Source organism: Anoplophora glabripennis, unplaced genomic scaffold (genome assembly GCF_000390285.2).
Source record: "Anoplophora glabripennis isolate ALB-LARVAE unplaced genomic scaffold, Agla_2.0 scaffold85, whole genome shotgun sequence".
In the NCBI taxonomy this organism is placed as follows: domain Eukaryota; kingdom Metazoa; phylum Arthropoda; class Insecta; order Coleoptera; family Cerambycidae; genus Anoplophora; species Anoplophora glabripennis.
The window spans coordinates 686,114-702,039 of record NW_019416361.1 but is presented as its reverse complement, the minus strand read 5'-3'; the positions used below and the strand labels follow the sequence as shown (position 1 = coordinate 702,039).

General features: G+C 35.0%; 1 protein-coding gene across 2 annotated transcripts; it reads right to left on the bottom strand.

The window, feature by feature from the left end:
• Positions 1 to 262: 262 nt before the first annotated feature.
• Positions 263 to 15,520, bottom strand: LOC108917152. 2 transcript variants are annotated; one of them, XM_018723624.1, is made up of 12 exons: positions 15,418 to 15,520; positions 13,047 to 15,176; positions 9,972 to 12,968; positions 9,804 to 9,914; positions 7,745 to 7,890; positions 5,442 to 7,674; positions 4,651 to 4,837; positions 2,436 to 2,731; positions 2,153 to 2,376; positions 1,647 to 1,821; positions 1,431 to 1,588; positions 263 to 953 (listed from the first exon to the last, which is right to left on the bottom strand). In XM_018723624.1, exons 2-12 carry the CDS (start codon positions 15,127 to 15,129, stop codon positions 480 to 482), a joined length of 9,084 nt encoding a protein of 3,027 aa, XP_018579140.1. In that variant the 5' UTR covers positions 15,130 to 15,176; positions 15,418 to 15,520; the 3' UTR covers positions 263 to 479. The 2 variants fall into 2 exon arrangements, with proteins under 2 accessions (XP_018579140.1, XP_018579139.1); XM_018723623.1 differs by having other exon boundaries at positions 9,972 to 15,176.
• Between the last annotated feature and the right edge of the window lie 406 nt (positions 15,521 to 15,926).

Sequence of the window (15,926 nt, the reverse complement as noted above, 5' to 3'; positions counted from 1 at the left end):
AGTTTAAAAGGACCGTGTACTAATAAATATCATTTTCATAAGAATTTTTAATAGCATTAATAACACAATTGTGTAGTTTCTAGGAAAAACTTAATTTATGCATATTATACATTTTAAATTTTTTGCAAAACTTGGTAACATTTATTGTACACATAAGGTATAATAACACTGAGGTGGGAGTCCAAGTTGCGTTCTTGAAAAGGTCATGAAACGCTTCGCAAGGCAATAAATTAACCATTAGATTTAAAAAAGTTCCATTTATTATCACTATTGCAACTTCATTTGAAAATATACAACAATTAAACACACATATATAAAAGTTTATTGAAAATCAATCATAATATTTTTCCAATATCAATAAATAAAATTATTTCGCATATAGCCCTAAGAAGCACTGTATAAAACATAATTTGCCAATTATATATGGATATTTTTCTATAAAACAAACTAAATATGAATTTCCTGGAACTCCGAGACTCCTATCGATTCTCTAAATTGTTATCCCTACTAGTTAATTCAGAATTATTAAGATTAATTAGCCTATTTTCTACTGTAGAGGAACTGGCAGTGATTCCAATATTTTCTTCATTACTTAACTTAATTTTTTTTTCATGTCGGTTTACTTTCCTCGGTCGCCCACGTTTCCTTTTAACAACCATCTCCCCGTCCGCATGGATCGGCGTTGCGCTCGAAACCGCGTCCTCATCTTGCGACTCGTAATTGTAAACCATCAAAGACGTAGAAGGCGCGTTAATGTTTGATTCGTTATCACTTTCCGAATCGACTGAAGCGATTCCTTTCGAACGCATACGTTCAAGCCTCGTTAGCAACGGTAACCAATCTTCGTCGTCGTCGGCGTCGTCCGAAGTTGTCGAAGTTACTGCTGTCTCTTCTGTGATTACGTTGTTTTTCCTCCTCTTATATACTGGCTGAACGTCATTAGGTAGCGTCGTCTTAGGAAATACAAAAAAAATAAAAATAGTTTCAAGTATGCCCATAATAATTTATCACCATAATTGCACAGGGTGATGTATTTGAATGTGGGGAAAATAAAATTGACTAATATCCACACTGAGAAACATTAAAAGAAATGCAATAATATGAAAAAATATATATACAGGGTGTATACCAATCTGGAAAAGTATAAGGGAATTCTTTGGTCAAAATTTATAAATACACCCTGTACGTACAATTTCTCCATTAAGTACAACATAACAATGTTCTGCGCTGCTTTAATACACAACATTCTTGGGAAGTAGAAGTTGTCATTGTTACACTTTTGCATCACGATCTCATTTAACACATTCACACTTGCTAAACTGTGATGTTTACTCATGCTGCAATAACCTACCTTTAAAATATTGACGGATTCTAATAAATCACCCTGTATATACGAAAAAAGCGAAAGGAAATAGTTTAGTTATACTTACGGGATCATGGGTCGTGCACACGAATCCAAGCAAGTTATCGTACCTAATATTACCGTCGGAATGCGACGGACAATACGAATTAATACATTTTACGCAACACCTAATCGTACGCTTTGAGCATACGCTGCAGTTGTGCCACGGACAAATAAATTTGTTCCCTGGAAAAAATAAACTGTACAATTAATATCCATTCATTTATCGGACGCGATTTCTTACCCTCGACCTGTTCCGTGGTTTTCAAACACTCTTGGTGGTACGTTTTGTTGCACACTTTGTTGTTGCAGGATATTACAAGACCTTTCTTACCGCATATAAAGCAAGGAGGTAATACTACAGGTTCTACAGGTACCTTTTTCTTCACAGACTTCTTCGGCTTCCTTATATCGGTGTCCTGTAAAAACAAGCCAAATTTTTTTCACGCCAATATTTCCTTTAGCAAAATATTAAACAGAAACAAAAATCACCATGTTACGATAGTACTGATATTATAATTTTTTACAATTAAAGAAATGAATAAAGTATTAGGAAAGACTTGACTTGATTTATTATCTCTTTTTAGATGTTACATTATTTTACAGATGCAAATATTTCACATCCTCAATTACTTCACATCTTCACGACCTCTGATCCATTCTGTTTAATAAGTGGATGTGAAGTAATTGAGTTTGTGAAGTGTTCGTGGATGTGAAGTAATATGACGTATAAAAAGTAGCACTTTTTACCTGCTTAGCTTTAACTCCAATAAAGCCGCTGCAGTTGGATGCGCCGCATCTACAAACTTTCTTCTCCTTACCAACGCATTCTAAATTATAATTAAACGTCAGTTCGGTATCCGCAGGTATATCTTCCGTAGCGAACAAACCGACTCTCGTGTCACCGTTCACAGTCCACTTCTGAGTTTCACAGTTCGGCTGGCAACAGTGATTCATGAATCTGGCTGCATTACCTACAAAATATCAATAAAGAGTTTTTATAATTCTTTGATTAAATATTATTTAGTCGCACCTTTTGGACCGGCATCGATCATGCGATCTTTGTCGATAGTCAAGAAGTAATAGTTCTCCTCCTTTTGCTGGTGCATTTTTTGAATCCTCCTCTGGTACTCCTCGCTATCGATCAGTTCACCCACGTACTCTATCACGAACTGTCCCTTTTTTATGGGAGCGAGCGTTTTTAAACCCCACCCCCTACCTTGGGTCTTGTAAGGTACAAGTGGTGGGTACTCGCGCTTTTCAAACGACTGGTTTTTACATCTTGTTCCCGCGGGACAGACCTCTGGATTGCACTCCGTTAGTAATAATCTGAAAACGTTGGTTCGGTTGATTTTTATACTGTATCGAATCGATGGGCCCTTGACTAACCCAATAACAGAATTGGATAAATTAGTAAATATTAATTATACATGGTGTTTTAGGATTAATTGACCAAATTTAAAGTTTAAATTAAAGTTGCATAAGTAAGAAAAAGTCTGAAAACGCTTTATTTTCAAAATAGTATTGAAACTTGTTATAACATTTGCAGTAGAGTGATGAAATTTGGATTAATTAATTACCTAATTAAAGATAAAAATTCTCTAAATATTTTCTGAAAATATTGAAACGATATTTTGTGTGGAAATAAAATGACATTCAATGCGAAATTAGTTATTTTTGTATCTAGAATGTGAAATGGTACTTTTGCGTTCAAGAATGGAAATTATTTTGCTGAGCTTAGTGAGGCAAAATATCCATTCGAGAACTCAAAAGGATTTCGCGTTCGAGATGCAAACAATATTTTTTCGAAAACTGCAATAAAATAAGACAATTGTGTTATATACAACAATTTATTTTATATTTGAAGTCCTTTGAACCGTGTTTCGATCAAGCTGGTTTAGGTGTGGTATCATAAAGATAGCAACATAAAAATACTAAAAATTAGTTATTTGAAATAGTTGTGTCAGAATTATATATCGTAATTCATATTCTAAGTGTTTAATTCAAAACGAACTCGGAAAGAGAATCGAGCATTTACCAGGGAGTACTGGAAGCGGCACAAAGTGGTTTCACAATTAATTTCCAAAAAATCCTCGAGACAGTACGAGATTGCCTACAACGAATTCAAAGGGCAATGTAGTTTGAAGAAAATTTAAAAAGTGTCCGAAGCGACATTACTGGCATATTTTGAACATAAAATTAATAAAATTAAACCTTCGACGTTATGGTCAGTATATTCCATGTTAAAAAGTACATTGAATGCCAAAAATAATGTAAATATCAGAAAATTTCTAAAACTAATACCATATTTGCAAAGCAAATCAGTTGAATACCGTTCGAAAAAGTCCACAATTCTAACGAAAGAGGAAATTGAGAGATTTTTAAACGAAGCACCTGCTAGAAAATGTAATTCAAATCAATATAAATCGATTGATTTCATTATTTTTGGACAACTTTTCAGGTCATTTCAATAATTGAAAATATAAAAGACAAAAATTTAAATTAGTATAAGAATTCCCAATATCAAAACTCATACTACGAGATATTTTGTGACTTAAAGTCCAGACCAAATGAAGATATACCGCAAATACTGTGCTTTACGCCAGCAGTTACAAGTCAAAGATTTTTTGTGAAGTATGTCAGGGAAAAATGTTTAACCAAGTGGTTGGCATCAACAAAATAAGGAATATGCCAAAAGAAATAGCAACTTATCTCAATGTGCCTCGTCCGGAAGCTCATATGCACTGCTTTAGACGTTCTTCCGCCACTCTCTTAGGCGATGCAGGGGCCGATATTACCACCATTAAACAACATGGAGGGTGGCGTTCAAATACGGTAGCAGAGACATTTATAGAAGATTCTATACAAAGTAAAATTTCAATCGCAAATAAATTGTTACCTTCTTCAGCAGAGCCTATGGAACTTGCCCATAAGTTTCGAAAAAATGACAAATTATTTTGACATTTGTTTTGTTCTAGAATGCAAAAAATTGACGTTCTAAAATATAAAAGTATTTTGTAGTTAGGTGACAAAAAAGACTCACTTTATCAACTAAAAATTTAACGAAAATGCCGACAAGAGATGATAACAGTTTTCGAAAAAAATTGTATTCGTTTCGTTTGTGAATATACCTAAAAACAAAATTGAATTCAAATTTAGCCGATTTGAAACTTCTTGCATGTGCTTACAACATTCCTGAACTTATAAAAAAAAACAATAAGAGTCTAGTTAATTCAAAGATGGCTTACCTATTTAAACAGTCACTCTCTGGCCCACACGGATGGGGTTTGTTGGGATCGCACTCACAGGCATTGGTGCTGCTAAGGTCTAAGTCCAAATGTCGGACATTACCAACGGGTTTGTTCACTTTTATTCTTATATATGGCGGCGGTTTTAAAGATGTGATTGATTCAACTTCCTGACTAAGTTTAAATTCTGAAAAAGCGTAAAATCGGAAATCAACTTGCTACGATTGTACGCAGGAGCGCAAATGACTCCATCTGTCGTGCTAACTCCGAACTGTGCCATTCAAATGGCTACAGTAGGAAGCGACCTGCTTTATTGCAGGTACTTGTTGCACGACTGCCACCCACAGAGGGCGAAAACAGTGTTTTAATTGTCAGTGTTGCGAGAAACAACTACTGCGAGGGCTGTATGCCCCTACCGGCATTGAATTATACTCACAACACCTAGGTGCAACAGCTAGGGTCGTTCGTCAGTTTAATCCACCAGGCACAGACCGGTTTTGAACTTATTAGTCCTCCTCAGTGTGTCATAGGTGAGACAACCGACGAACGCCGTATCGGGCAAAACAGCTGGTTTGTTCGTCGGTTGTCTCACCTATGACACACTGATGAGGACTAATAAATCCGAAACCGGTCTGTGCCTGGTGGGTTAAACTGACGAACGACCCTAGCTGTTGCACCTAGGTGTTGCGAGTATAATTCAATGTCGGTAGGGGCCTATAGCCCTCGGAGTAGTTTCTCGCAACACTGACGATTAAAATTTGCTACGAGTATAAAAGGAAAACATTACTAACCTTTTTTTAGCTTGTGGGCCACCACAGCCTCTTCTACGGCTCTATTAAACGCCGCATCGACTTTCTTCCTCACCGAATTGCACTGCCCAGCGTCGCCCTCTTGGAATAAAAACGATCGCCCCCTGGTAACCCAATAATAATCATAAGTACCTAGAAATTTCACCACGAATTCGCCGATGCTATGTTTCATATTCCTTATATTATCAGGTACTTCGTTGGGGAATAAAATCAACGCCGGCCACCAACGGAACTTGCCTAATTTCACCCACACGATCTCGTCGTAGAGAGGAAGCCTGCCGGATTCGCAATCCTCGCAGATGAACTTATCGTCGTCCGTCAAATTGACGGGCAAGCATTCCGGATGGACGCTAGTGGGACACGTTTCGCAACAAATCAAATTCCCGCCCTCGGAACAGAGGAAACACCAAGTGGTGTTTATGGTGTACGATTTACTTTTCTCCCTGTGTCTAGGGCAGATGATTTGCGAGGAACTGAGGATGGCCGTGCCAGCCGGGACGCACAGATTCGAGGAATGGTAAGTCGAAGGACAACGCAAACATTTAACAATCTTATCGCCGGAGCACCGCGCGGTAGCGGCCCGAGGATCGTCAGAGACGCAAGTGTGGCAAACGTGGAGCGGGCAAACGAAACTGTCCATGTCCTTATCAGAATCTTTGTGTCGAGTGGTCTGGATAAGCGACCACTGCGTTTGCGGCCACATTTTCAGGCACTCTGGGTGGTAGAATCGTCCACACGGGTAGATGGAACATTTCTGTCGTATATTCGAGCCCTTCTTGGAAACAGCTAGGTGGCAAATGAAACAATACGGATATAAGTCGGATGTACAAAACCCGCATTTGAAATTTTTCGGATCCACCTCTGAGCAGCCGAACGAATCCTTATCAGCGTTTGATTTCTCCTCTTGAATCGTGTCGGTTTTTAAACCGTCACAGTCGGCTGTAACGTGTTTGACGTAAAACGGTTTTTTAGTTATCGGTTTTAGTGTTTTTTCAATTTGCTTGTCAATGTTATTATAAGTTGTTAGCTTTTGTATATCGTTTGAGAGGTTAGTGTCATTTTTAGCACCGTCGTTCGTTCCCAATTCGTTAATTTTACTTTCATCGCTTTTATTAAGGTTCGTAATCATGGTGTTTACACCAGTAGCTTGTGACAGAGTAAGTTTTCCTGGATTCTGCTCAGAACTCAAGTCGGAGCACGAGTCTGCATAAAACGTTTTTGTTTCGAACTTTCTCATTATTTCCTTCATTTTGTAGTCAATTTGCTCGGCTAAAGTCATGTTTTTGAAATCCGGAGGAAAAGTTTTTCTGGGTGGGGTGTTGTACACGCTAGAAGGAACGGTTATTATCTGAACTTGGTCTTGGGCCGTTAACGGTGACTTAAAATTTTCACCGTTTTGAACGGTTTGGTCGTCTATTTCTGTGCTTTCATTTAAACATTCCGAGTTTACAGTTGGAGTAGATTTATCTACATTATTTCTTATTATTTCAACATTCAAATGATCTAGTGTGTCCTTATTAACATTTTTTTCTCTCCTTTTCCTGGGAATCTTCTCCAATAAAATTTTTAACGAACAAGAAACATGATACGAGCCGTTACATCTACCTCGACATTTTAGAACCTCTACGGGCTTAAAGCAGTATTGACACACCTTGTCCCTCGAGATTCCTTTAAACAAGTTGTTTCTCTTATACAAGGTTTTTTGTGCTTCCATGGCATTTAGTGAGGTGTCAGAATCTGTAATGTTATCAGAACTCGTTTTGGAATCAATTTCCGAGATTTCATCAATTTGTCGTCTCGGATGTGTTTTGTTCAAAATACTTTCATTCTGTTCAATATTGTCTTCGATCTGATGGATTTGGTTTATATCCTCGATAACTTCTTCCTTGCTTTCACTGAGGGCTTCATTTTCACCCGAAACTTTCTTTTTATGCATTCTTTTGGTTTTCTCGTCGCTACTCTTCTTAATTGGCGGTGACAAGCAGTTTTGCGCACTCTTGTCAAGTTCATCAGATTTTCTTTTGACTGAAATGGATACACCAGGCGGTGTAGATTCTCTTTCTTTTGGTGGATTTATTTTGGAAATTATGTCAGTAAAAAACAACAATTTTTCTTTTACACTTTTTAACTTGACTTGTTCTGCCTCGTCTATGGCTCGTTCCCACTTTTGTAAAGATTTTGATGTTACAATGTATCCTGATGGTACACGTTTCTTCTAAAAAAGAAAAAAAAAATCGATATCGGTCAGGTAAGGATGACATCGTCTAGGATAAATATTTTCTTACCTCGTATTTCATTTTCTCCCGTAATAATTTTAAATCGTCACGATTAGAATATAACATTATCTGTTGCTTGCTGATCCAAGCTCTTCTTCCATTGTCCCCAAAAAAACGAACATGGTACATCTCCTTCTGAAAGCGTTTAGCCTGAACTAAAGAGAAGAGAATTTAAAAAAAAAAATTCTGGTGTTTAGGTAAACTAATGTACAGGGTGATCCACAAATGGTGACCAAAAATGGAACCTCGTATTCTTTGGTGGATTTTAAGGGGAGTCTTTCCTATAAAGTTTTTATCTAGGCTTCGTTAAAAAGATAGAGGGTGTTAAACTTCAAAAAATATTTTTTATAATTTAAAAACTTGTAAGAGAAATAATTTGAAATTGGGTACATGTATTTATGTAAACATTGTCCAAAATCTGAAGGCTTTTCCTAAAATTTACATGCTCCAGTGGCACCGATACAGGGTATCGGTGCCATATCTTTCTAAATAAAATAGTACGCCACTGCTTTAGGGTAATAACCATGATATTTTCGAATTTGTCTTTCAATTTTCTACAAATACTACGTTATGTTTTTCGAAAAAAGACTGATTTTCGAGTAAAACTTAAAAAACCAACTTATATAGTACATTGTATTGTTGTTATTTAAAAGTTTATATTGGTTGTATATGATTCACCAAAAATATAATTAACGTATTTTGATATTTATAACTGGTAACAGGGATAGATAAACGTCCCTGAACATGCATAATTACTTTATAGTTTTCAGTAAAATTGATAGCAGCACAATAATATTGCAGTAAGTACCTATTTCAAAAATAAAAGAACTTAATAAATGACATGTTATTTAATTTTACTGTTATATTCTGAAAAATTTTCAGTGTCAAGATTAAAATTATAAAAATATTGCCCTAATAAATTCCTATAACTTTTTTTGCCAAACAAATTATTATATTATTTAAATTATTTTGCCCTTATGAAGTATTAAAATCAATATCGTACATTTTTTTTTAAATTCAACACCCTATATCTGGAAAATTAAATGTTCCGGACACACGACTATTAAAAACTCTTTTTTTGATTTATGACCATTAAAATTTCGAAAATATATAATTAATATCCCTTGAACTAAAAATTCAACATAGGATAACATCTAATATAAAGACATAAAACTCCAAGCAGTAAGGAAGCATAGCCTTTTCTTTTCATCTTCATTGAATTTTTTTACTATTATAACACAATGAAGGTTAACAGCGGTAAGTTGTAGTCCTCTTCAATTTAGTATAAACATTTATTTTCAGAGAAAAACAAACAATATATTAAATTGTTATACGTTAAAGTTGTTTTCTATACAGGGTGGTTCACAACTTATCCAAAAAAATATGGGAATAGATGTGGCATGAGAAATGGAGTCAATATCGTAAAAAAAATTTGTAAAATCCTTATAGGTTCTGAGAAGTTGTAATACTTTCAACTAAAACATTGCTGGACAACTGTAGTCTCTAGCGTCATTCGTGTTGTGTGCTTTACGCAATGGTCCCCGCGACTCCGAATACTAAAATCCGATTTTACAATTAGTATGAACGTCGTTGTGATACTGTTTACAATAGTTTTTTAGAAGTTAGTACCAAAAATGGCTTACGTGTATAGCAACTCGGAGTTGATGGGTATCGTTTTGATTTATGGTGAAGCAAGACAACATTTGTGCTGCGAAATCCTTTCAAGTTTTTGTCCATTCATTTTTTATTACATTTTGCAGCAGTGCCGGTCGTCTTGTGCTAGGTCAGGTTTCACAATGTACCAGATTCCAGTGCCGTGTAGAAGTGGATTTTTAAATCATTTTCGAACTGCCCTTTCTGATTTTTTTGTTTACGAAATTGTATTTGTAAGACTACATCCAAAAAAATTTTTTTTCGGATAAGTACCGAATCACTGTATATGGCATAATAGCCAAAACTAATGGGAATAGAAAATAAATTTTTAAATATAATATTCAATGATTTTAAAAGTCACATAGAGGCTTAAGGTACAAAAAAACAAATAAATATTGTAGTATCAATAACTTACATATCTTTTTATGACTGCTTGTCCCCGGTTCCTTTGTAATCAAACAGGGCCAAAATGGATGCCATCCTATTTGTGCCCATGTGATGTCCCCTACTTTGAAGTCTCTAGAGCCTAAAAATTTTCATGAATTAATATTTAAAAAGTAAAATTTTAAAAACGTTCAAGTACCTGGATGAATATTCTCCATAGATGATAGGTTCCCTAAACTTTGACTTTTCTTTATATTTATACTGTTCTTAGCGTCTGTCTCTGATACTTTATTGGATGTTACACCATCCTGCGACTCATTTACTTTTCTTGATTTAAATTTAGATGTCCAATTTTTTATGCCTTGTAATTCATCTCCACTTCTGAACATCGTTTCAATTTTATTTGCCACGTTTCTGCTTTTCGCTTCATCTTTATACTTATTTAACAAATCCGTATTGTCTTCTTCACAATCTTTATTTGCAGCGTATAAGTCGATCCAGTATTTGCTACTTTCCAGACTATCTCGGTCTTTCGCTTTTCTTCTACTTTCCAAAGTACTTGGTGCCATACTTTTACTTCTTATTTTTTGTTTACGGTATTCCTTATATCTACGTAATAGGTCGGTATCATCTAACGATTTTCTTCTTGGAGACCTGCCACTCGACTCAAGTTTAGTAGCTTTCTCTGGCGACACATCGTTTTCGGAAATATCCGATTTTCTTCTCCGAGATCTGCCCCTGGACTTATGTCTAATACGTTTCACTAGTGACATATCGTTTTCAGAAGTATCTGATTTTCTTCTCTGAGACCTGCCTCTGGACTTATGTCCAACAGGTTTCTCTAGTAACAGATCATTTTCTGAGGTATCTGATTTCCGTCTCTGAGATCTGCCTCTGAACTTATATTTGGTAGGTTTCTCTGGTGACAGGTCATTTTCAGTAGTATCTGATTCCCTTCTCCGAGATCTGGCTCTGGACTTATGTCTAGTAAGTTTCTCTGGTAACACATCGTTTTCGGATATATCTGATTTCCTCTTTTGGGACCTGCCCCTGGACTTACGTTGAGTAGATTTCTCTGGTGACGGATCATATTCGGAAGTACTCGATTTTCTTCTTGTACGCCTACCTCTGGACTTAGGTTTGGTAGGTTTCTCTGGTGACAGGTCATTTTCAGAAGTATCTGATTTCCTTCTCTGAGATCTGGCTCTGGACTTATGTCTAGTAAGTTTCTCTGGTAACACATCGTTTTCGGATGTATCTGATTTCCTCTTTTGAGACCTGCCCCTGGACTTACGTTGAGTAGATTTCTCTGGTGACGGATCATTTTCGGAAGTACTCGATTTTCTTCTTGGAGGCTTACCTCTGGATTTAGGTTTGGTAGGCTTCTGTGGTGAGAGGTCATTTTCCGTTTTCGATTTTTTAGGTCTTCCTCGCTTTTTAGTAGGTATTAATGGAAGTTCCAAACATGAATGACTGCTATCAGTCAAGGTTTCTTTAATCATCGGGGGATGGGACGATTCGTTTGAAGACCTTCTCTTTATTGATTCTTCAGCAGAAAGGGCTTTTGCTCCAAGTAATTTCCTTCTTTTTTCCTTCAGCCTAGCACTGGATCCTGGGTGCTTTACCACCTTTTCTGACTTGTCTTCAACTTTATTTCTGCTTTTAGTAAGTATGTCATAGTTGGTTGTCGAATCAAGAATCTCTTTATCTGTATTCGTATGAGGTATTGTATTAAATTTTTTATCTAAATTTAATTTGTTCAAATGTGTTTCATCGGATATACATTTGATAGGTGAAATAATTTCCTCAGGACGTTGAGCCAAATTCTGTTTCTCCAAAACTATTTCTTCAAATTTATTACATGTATCTTGTTGAGCTACGTTTTCATTTTTCAAAGAATTTTCAGATCCTTGGTCTTGTGATTCTGTCTCAGTAATATCTTGAGTTTTGTTATTTTCAACGAGAACATTACCATTCTCTTCTATGGTCCCTTCAGGTGGCTCAACAGTAGATGTACTACTTTCTTTAATGCTATCTGTTTTAGTCTTAGAAATTTGGGAATCGGATGATAAATTTGCACTAGTATATTCCACCATGACTATTTTTTCAGATATTATACAGATATTTTCATCTAATAGTTTAGTTTTATCCGAATATTTAGTGGATTCCGTTTTAGCCGTTAGCGACATTGTAAACATAATTTTATCCTCTTCTTCCTTCAACAAATCCTCAACTTTTGAGTTACACGCTTCTGATACATTGTTTTTGACGTCACTTTGTACAATTTGGTTGTCCTCTGGGGGTAATTTGTCAGTTTTTAAATTCTCATTCTCTTCTGCTTTTTGCGATTCACTGCATGTGTAGTTATTGCTTAGGTCTAAGTTATGGTTGACCTTCACGTTACATTTTAAATTCACAGTCTCATCGTTTCTTTCGGTTTTCTTCATTGTAGGAGACTTGTTAATTTTTATATCTACTGACTGCTCAGCTTCACAATTTTCTTCTAAAACCGTGCATTCTGTTATTGTGTATGATTCCGATATACTGACGTCAGTATTTTCCAAATATACACTGCAAAGTGGGAAGTTTAAAGAAATGTTTTTATCAATCGTTTGGCTATTTGCTATTGTATTGAATATTTCGTCATTATTTTGTTCCTTATTTAGAAATTCAATCAAATTTGTATCATGGTGTAAATTTGCTACCTCAATTGTGTTAAATTCAGAATCTTTTTTATATTCCTCTGCAGTTTTAATTTCCGAACAAAGCGAATGATGTTTTTTCACTTTATTTTCTATTCCTTCCATTCCGTTGCTTGTTAAAGAGTCGATAGATGTTAAACTTTTCGATATAAATTTGTCTTTTCTCCTTGTTTTGATATTAATTTCAGTTTTATGGGAATCCTTGTTGTCGATAATTCTTTCTTCGAGTTCAGATTTTTTCCCTTCCAATGTAGCTACCGAATTGTCAATCATCGATTCATTAACACTTGAAGATTCTACTGCTACATTTTTAGCATCACACGAAGATTTTTTATCCTGTCTGCTGGATTCGTTAACCAAACCTCTTTCTTTTTGATCTGTTGTGATCTGATTAGTTGCAGCTTTAGTTGAACGCAATTTTCTTCTAGGTGGTGACATATTATGAAATGCATTTTTTGAATGTTCAGGTAATTTTTCATTTAATATTGCCATATCTAAAGGATTTAAAATAATAATTATTTCAGGAACTGATTTTCTACCTTGTTTCAGTGGAGTAAGTAATTTGTCCATACCTTTGTTTTCCTGTGGAATTTCCTGAAAATTTGATGTGGTATTGGTGGAACTGTCCGTTACCGAAAGACTCAGATCATTCTCAAACTTACATTTTTCTAAGGTAACCTTTACATCAGATACTATTTTGTTTCGTTGTCGATTAAGGTCTTCAATATTACATAAATTTGAGGGTTTTGTTTGTTCTAAAGACTCTTGACTTGCAGATCTCAAAGTTCTTTTATTTTTTGCGTTTACATTTGTTGCTGGCGATTTAATTTCAGAAATATTTTTATTCTGCTCTACCTTAGCATGTGAATTACTCGACCGTACTTTCTTTTTAAGAGTCTCGGATTTCTCGGGTTCTTTCTCTATCACGCTATTTACATTACTACTGTTTACTTTAATCGAACAGTCACATTTTTTAACGCCGTCGTTATTTATTTCATTTGTACTGTTTTCATTGGAACTTTTTACCTCACTTGGACTGTTTTGGAATGCTGACCTTAATATTCGTTTATCAAAACAGCTACACTCAAAAGTTATTTTATCACCTTCTTTCGTGCTCTTTTGTTGGTCTAAGTGTTTTTCTTTTTGTAAATTGCACTTGGATTTTGAAATAAATTTATCAGTCTCTGAAACCTTCTTTGGTAATACACCTTCAACACTTTCATCCGCAGGTAAGGATTTTTGTTTCCTTGACAAAGTCCTTAATTTGTCTCTACTTTTGTCCCTCTCTTCTTTTTCTTCACCACTGCCCACTGACGATCTTAATTTCTTTCCAATAATATTAGATTCTCTTTTGTTATCGTTTTTTGATATATTTTCATCACTTATACCTAAACTATTGCTTTTTGGCACAATTAAGTTATGTGAAAATTCAAACTCTTTATTATCTACTGTTAAACTATTTTCTTCAACAAACAATATATCTGTATTTGCGGAAGAAATATTAGCGTTTTTTGAACAGATCGAGTTTTTCTTTTTTGATGTGAAATTGCTGGGTTTATTTACCTGTTTCTGAGGTTCTGAAATATCTGTCCTGCTAAGAATCTTTTTGAAATTAATTTTTATGGCCTCTATATCAATTTCTTTATTTCTGTGAATGCTTTTTGTGTTTTTTGAAATAGTCTTCAAAGCCAATGAATCGTTTCCGGAAACCCGAGAATTGAAAGGCGCAGATGTATAAATTGCAGGCTCAATAAAACTCTCAAAACTGTCTGCAAAATCTAAGAATGATCCGTTTTTCTTAAAAGGATCATGCGTAGGTTCAGATTTTGTCCTTATCTCTTCCACAACGGGAAATAAGTCTTCACCTTCCGCTGCAATTATCCAGGGCTCAGTAATATATTCCATATCTAAAATTGTTATGTCATTCACATTCTCAATTGTTACGTCTAATTCATCATCTATCAAAGGTATATTCTCAGGTGCTATCGGATGATCTGGTAAACCGAAACTCTCGATGACATTAGTTTTTTGAAAACACTTTCTTTTATTTGAGTATGTTTTTAAAGGTTTTGAAGAAGGTTTTGAGTCAGCTGTTATGTCTGATAAAGGGTTAGGTTTAGATATGATTTTAAAAACTTTACTAACATCTTCCGCAGGCAAGTTGCCACTGTTACACAGGTAACTGGAGAAATTTAATTTTGAAGTTTCTGAACTATCTCTTTTGAAAAATTTTCTATCTTTCACTTGATCATTACTTAACTTTTTAGGAGTTTTCGAGTACCTTTGTTCAAATATGTCATCAAACATGGCCTCAAGAGATTTTTCTTCTCCATCATTGATTTGAAAAATTGTATCACTTGCGTCTAAACCTTTATTTACACTTGAAACAGTACTACTGTTACAGTCAGTATCTGCATTGGCCTGATTAGAAGTGGTGTTTTCAGATTGTACTTTTTCTTTTGGTAACTCAATATTTTTTAAGGCGTCATTTAGTTCGAGTGCTCCTTTATTACCCACCTCATCTGATACTTTTACCTTCTTAATACGAGTACTTCTTCTTACAGGGGTCACAACTTCATAATTGTGTTTTTTTAATACTTCTCCTGAATTTTTTTCTTGGCAAACATTCACAATGCTTTTTTCTCCCTCATTCATTATGTTTTTAATACACTAATCATTCATTTTCACTTACAAAGATGACTCTAAAATAAAAAATAAGGTTAAGTTAAACAGATTTAGTAATATTTAATTTTGTTTAAAAAATATGTATATATCCTTTTAATAAAATGCAAAAATAAATGGTCTGTTAAAATATTTTATAATAAACTATATTTTAAGATCAGCAATGCAATATTTACGAAGATAAATAATTAGTATGGTGGAGTACCCAATTTGTTTAACGTTATGCACAGTTAGATAGATACAATAGAAGCAATGAATCACCTGCGAATTTTTGAAATAGATGAATTAACATTGTGTTAACTGATTAAAATAAAAGTCATTATTATTTAATATTAATACAATTCACAAAACAACAACAGTTTCCCTTAAAACAGTCAAGTTTTGACAACGAATATTAGCGTGAAGCTAGCAAAGTTCTTTTCAACAGTTTCCCGCGTAGAGTATGAAGGACAAGGGCATTTACATTAGGATCTTTCGTTTCAGTAAGTAACATTTTACATGTGAAACTATAGGTGTGTTTTGGTTCCACAGACTCTATTCGTCTATCCGCTGACAGTACTAAAAGAAGCCTTATAATAGGCGTTGATTGAAATATTCTGTAGTACAATTCAGTCAACGTAATAGGTTATACAGTGCGTGTACTACATAGAGAAAACACCGCGTGTTAAAAAGTGTAGACGCCGTAGAGAGAAAGGGTGATACTTTGGGTACTTCTTCTCTCTCTTTCTCTAACCGTTGAAGAAGGAGTTGCATTAGCCAATCACGTGCTT

Bases quoted from the DNA above. Each gene is read 5' to 3' on its own strand.
- LOC108917152 (XM_018723623.1), bottom strand. From the start codon at position 15,129: ATGAATGAGGGAGAAAAAAGCATTGTGAATGTTTGCCAAGAAAAAAAT. The intron at 7,891-9,803 runs GTAAGTTATTGA...TCTTCTCTTTAG, and splicing joins AAGCAGTCATAAAAAGATAT to TTCAGGCTAAACGCTTTCAG. The intron at 2,377-2,435 runs GTGCGACTAAAT...GATATTTTGTAG, and splicing joins GATCGATGCCGGTCCAAAAG to GTAATGCAGCCAGATTCATG.